Source organism: Cricetulus griseus, chromosome 4 (assembly GCF_003668045.3).
Source record: "Cricetulus griseus strain 17A/GY chromosome 4, alternate assembly CriGri-PICRH-1.0, whole genome shotgun sequence".
NCBI lineage: Eukaryota > Metazoa > Chordata > Mammalia > Rodentia > Cricetidae > Cricetulus > Cricetulus griseus.
In genome coordinates, this window is record NC_048597.1 from 218,304,353 (window position 1) to 218,308,689 (window position 4,337).

A 4,337-nucleotide genomic window follows, 5' to 3' on the forward strand; every position below is an offset into this window, starting at 1 on the left:
GCTTACATCCCCACTGTAGCGTGTGGGCAACCCCTTATCCCTGCACCTCTGTTAGCATTTGAGGTTGTGCACCCTCTACGGTGGACGCCTGTGCCAGAAGAAGGGGCTCCTAAGAGCTGCTGTCTGCTCTCTGCGGCCAGGGAACTCCGCTGGCCTCTCTGACTATCTGGGTCACGCCCTGCCCCGGGGGTCAAGGAGAGTCAGGACTGAAAGCAGCCTCGAGATGGAACCGGTTTCCCCCAGAACTGTGCGCGGCCTCGGTAACCGCCATGAGGAGGCTCAGAGACGGAGGCCAAGGCCTTCGTGGTGGTATGGCCTTTCGTGGTCCCTTGGCCTGGTTCTTGCTGCTTCAGATGCTATTGGGCGAGGCCCGAATGATCCCAGGGACGCTGTCTCTTCCTCCTCTCCGCTTGGAGGATGGCCTCGATGACCCGAGTGCAAGCCCACAGGAGAAGCCTCTCACAGGGATGCCCGAGATCTCTCGGGGCCCGCAGCCTGAGGGGAGCATGGTGCCCCTTGATTCGGTGGCTTTTACACCCAGTCACTCTGTTTCACCCATGACTCTGTCACAGGAACGGTTTCCGACATGGATTCCAACCACTACAGGTGAAGTTTCTGAGTCATGGTCTGACGCGGAGAACTGGCCTGGACCTAGGGGGATGGGACCCTGATGTGTAGGAGGATCTTGGTCCTTGGGTGTGGGGTGTGGGTTCTGAGTGGGGCCGGGGTCTGAGAGGACACCACCGCTCTCTGATGAGTCTTAGGCATCCACCCAGACCTGGAATTTGAGGAACAGAGCCCTGTTCTGCAGGTTCTAAGGATCTGGATGGTGGTAGAGTAGCAACAGCCTTACCCTGAGTCCCTCCCTTCACTAACCTGCTCCAGGTTGTGGCCACAGAACTGCAAGGGTAGTTGGTGGACAGCTTGCGGCAGAGAGGAAGTGGCCCTGGCAGGTGAGCCTGCAAGTCCGGAACACTCACGTCTGCGGTGGCTCCCTCATCAGCAAATGGTGGGTGATGACTGCAGCCCACTGTGTATTTGGGTGAGTACCCGGAGATCTGGGCTTGGGCCCCTGACCAGCTTCTATGTCCTGTCCCTCTTGCCTTCTATTTGAAAATAAAGTAAAATAAAATAAAGGAGCAGGAGCCTGTGGTAGTACGAGCCTGTAATCCCAACACTTAGGAGACTAAGGCAGGAGGATTGCCAGGGGTTAGAGGCCAGCTTGGTCTACAGAGTGAGAGAGAACATATCTCAAAACTCTAGGGGGTGGGTGGATCAGAAATGACCAGCCTAGGTTTTGTTGTTGTTGCTGTTGTTGTTTTAGCTCAGTTTCAGCTGACACCTGCACATTTGGATTCCTAACACAATCCCAAGTGATAGTGATCAGAGACCATGCTTGGAGAACCAACCGGTAGCTGGATGGGGGTGATCAGGGGTCCTGGAGGGAACATAGTTAGAGCAGAGGGAGGTTTTGGTGGCTGCCTCAGGAGGATGGGACTGGGCTGGGGAGCGCCGTGATCCATCGTGTGGAGGGGAATTGTGTAGAACCTTCCGGATCTCTTTGCAGCCATTTGAATTACGTAGTGTCGATGGGAATAGTTGACCTGTGGACCGATCAGGCAGTGAAGATTCCAGTCCAAGACATCGTTGTTCACCGGGACTTCTCTCTTTTGGGGACAATGGTGCATGACATTGCTCTTGCCTTGCTGGCCTTCCCTGTGAATTACAGTGGCTACATCCAGCCAGTGTGCCTCCCTCGCAGGGCTTTCATGGTGAAAGCTGGCACCCAGTGCTGGGTGACTGGATGGGGCAGAGTTCTTGAAGGAGGTGAGCCTAAAGTAAGACTCCAGCAACCATGGACCAGGGAACAGACTACTTAGTAGCCTGCGGTTGGTCTACAAGCTAATGGGAGGCACAGGGAGCCAGAGTTTCTGGCAGGTGGTTAAGGGAGGGGAAGAGAGAAGGTGTTCCCAAGGGAGCAACTATTGGTGACTTTCTATAGGTTTGTCTGGACTTGAGGACCTAGGTACCAAACATGGTGGATACTCACCAGGGCAGATTTTAGCTCACAGTGAGATGACCTATGTGTAAGCTAGAAGTACCTATCTTTCTAGGTAGAGAGCTTCTTGTATGTGAGGAGAGGCCAGGGAACTCAGTGAGTCTATAAGACAGCAATTCTCAAGCTATGGGTTTCGACCCCTTTTGGGGATTGAGTGACCCTTTCATAGGGGTCGCCTAAGACCATTGCAAAACACAGATGTTTACATTATAATTCATAACAGTAGCAAAATTATAGTTATGAAGTAGCAATGAAAATTATTTTATGGTTGGGGGTCACCACAACTTAAGGAAGGGTATTAAAGGGTTGCAGCATCAGGAAGGTTGAGACCCACTGCTCTAGGGTCTCCTATGACTGGGGAGAATGCAGATTGGTATCTGGGGGCGTTACCTTTCTGAGAGTTTGTGATCAGGTCATAACAAGATGCTTTCCTGATACATGGGACACCATCACTAGTATTAGCAAGGGTGTATCACATGCTTGCTGTCACCTCTCAGGCTGACAAGATTTTGCCCTCTCTTGGGCTGTTTTGTTTCTTCTACTTCCTTGGTTTGGACTTTTCATCGTCTTACACTCTTGGCAAAGTTGGGCCTCATTTCTGTCAGTGCCAGATGGGAATGACAGCTGATTTCTTTGAGGGTACTCGTGTGTGAACAAGATATTGAGACCCAGAGGAGGTACAACTGACTCAAGTCATTCCTACTTAATGGAGATCTGCTCTCTCCAAAATTATCTCCATGTAGGTAGCTCATCAAGAAAACTTCGAGAGGTTGACCTAAGCATTATTCATCATGAAGAATGTAATCGAATTCTCAAGAAAAGTTCAGGAAAAATATTGACCGTAGTTCAGGAAGGGGTAGTCTGTGGCTACAATGAGGAGGGAGGAGACACCTGCCAGGTCAGTTCATGGGTCCCTCGCTACTCTGCCCTGCTATCCTCTCCTCACAAGTCCCTAATTCCCAGACATTAGGGCCTGGACTGTGTGCCTGATCCTCCATTTACCGTTATTGAAGCTATTGGTCTGTCAGAACAAGCCACCACAGCTCCTGGGCTAGCCTGACAGGATCCTCCAGGAGAAAATGGCTAATGCTGTCTGCAGTGGCTGGGGGTGGGGTGGATCAGGGAGGCAATAATACAAACTCGGGGTTTTTACCCCTTCTGTGTGACATTCCATGCACTTGGGATAGGTGCATGGAATGTCTTTTCTTTTAGAAAAGAAACATTATGTTGGTTTATATTCAGTTAATCTATTTTTTTAAGATTTATTTATTTTATGCATGAGTGCTCTATCTGCAAGTACACATTTATGCCAGAAGAGGGCATCAGATCCGAACTAGAGATGGTTGTGAGCCACCATGTGGTTGCTGGGAATTGAACTCAGGACCTCTGGAAGAGCAGCCAGTGCTCTTAACCTCTGAGTCATCTCTCCAGCTCCCAGTTAACCTCTTTTAATAGATAGAACTGCTCTTTTTTTTTTTTTTTTTTGAGACAGGATTTCTCTGTGGCTATGGAGGCTGTCCTGGAACTAGCTCTTGTAGACCTGGTTGATCTTGAACTCACAGAGATCTGCCTGCCTCTGCCTCCCGAGTGCTGGGATCAAAGGCGTGCGCCACCACCGCCCATCTTGAACTGCTCCTTTGTTAAAAAACAAGTTTAATTCCAAAATCTCATAGAAATTTAGGACTAGCAGGTGCATGTTTGGTTTGTATTAATCTCTCCAGTGAGTTGGGGTGGAATCTGTTGTGCTACAAATTAATTTAATTCCTGTCATTTTTTCTCTTTCTCCAGGGAGATTCTGGGGGGCCATTGGTGTGTGAATTCAATGGATCATGGGTGCAGGTAGGGATCGTGAGCTGGGGCATTGGCTGTGGTCGAGTAGGATTTCCTGGAGTTTATACTGATGTGAGTTACCACAGAGACTGGATCGTTAAAGAATTGAGTCGAGCTTCCGGTTGGAACTCACCAGGCTTCCTCATCTTGAGCACGTGCCTGGTGATTTACCTGGGCATGCTGGTGGCCCTGTGATCCCCGAAGCCCTCTGTTGTTTCTGAGCCCCGACTAGGCTTCTCCTCTGACCTTCTTTCCCTGTCGATGCTTTTTCTTCAAATTCTACTTGGAACCTATTGCCTCAGTGGAGCATGACAGGGAGTTTGAGGCTTGCAGAATGTCCTGAGCTGGTGTTCCGGTCATCTGTCTGCCCCAGCTACCACTGTACAAGGGCTGTGCTTTGCCTGGAGCGAAGAAGAGTGAGGCATTTCCAGACTGAGGACCATCTGGC

General features: G+C 50.3%; 1 protein-coding gene across 1 annotated transcript; it reads left to right on the top strand.

Moving 5' to 3' along the window:
* Positions 1-269: 269 nt before the first annotated feature.
* Positions 270-4,084, top strand: LOC100770736 (serine protease 44-like). The gene is made up of 5 exons (XM_027414250.1): positions 270-606; positions 886-1,042; positions 1,568-1,827; positions 2,803-2,957; positions 3,848-4,084. The coding sequence occupies exons 1-5, from the start codon at positions 270-272 to the stop codon at positions 4,082-4,084; spliced, it is 1,146 nt and encodes a 381-aa protein (XP_027270051.1).
* The last annotated feature ends 253 nt before the right edge of the window (positions 4,085-4,337 follow it).

Bases quoted from the DNA above. Each gene is read 5' to 3' on its own strand.
- LOC100770736 (XM_027414250.1), top strand. From the start codon at position 270: ATGAGGAGGCTCAGAGACGGAGGCCAAGGCCTTCGTGGTGGTATGGCC. The intron at 1,043-1,567 runs GTGAGTACCCGG...ATCTCTTTGCAG, and splicing joins GCAGCCCACTGTGTATTTGG to CCATTTGAATTACGTAGTGT. The intron at 1,828-2,802 runs GTGAGCCTAAAG...ATCTCCATGTAG, and splicing joins GGGCAGAGTTCTTGAAGGAG to GTAGCTCATCAAGAAAACTT.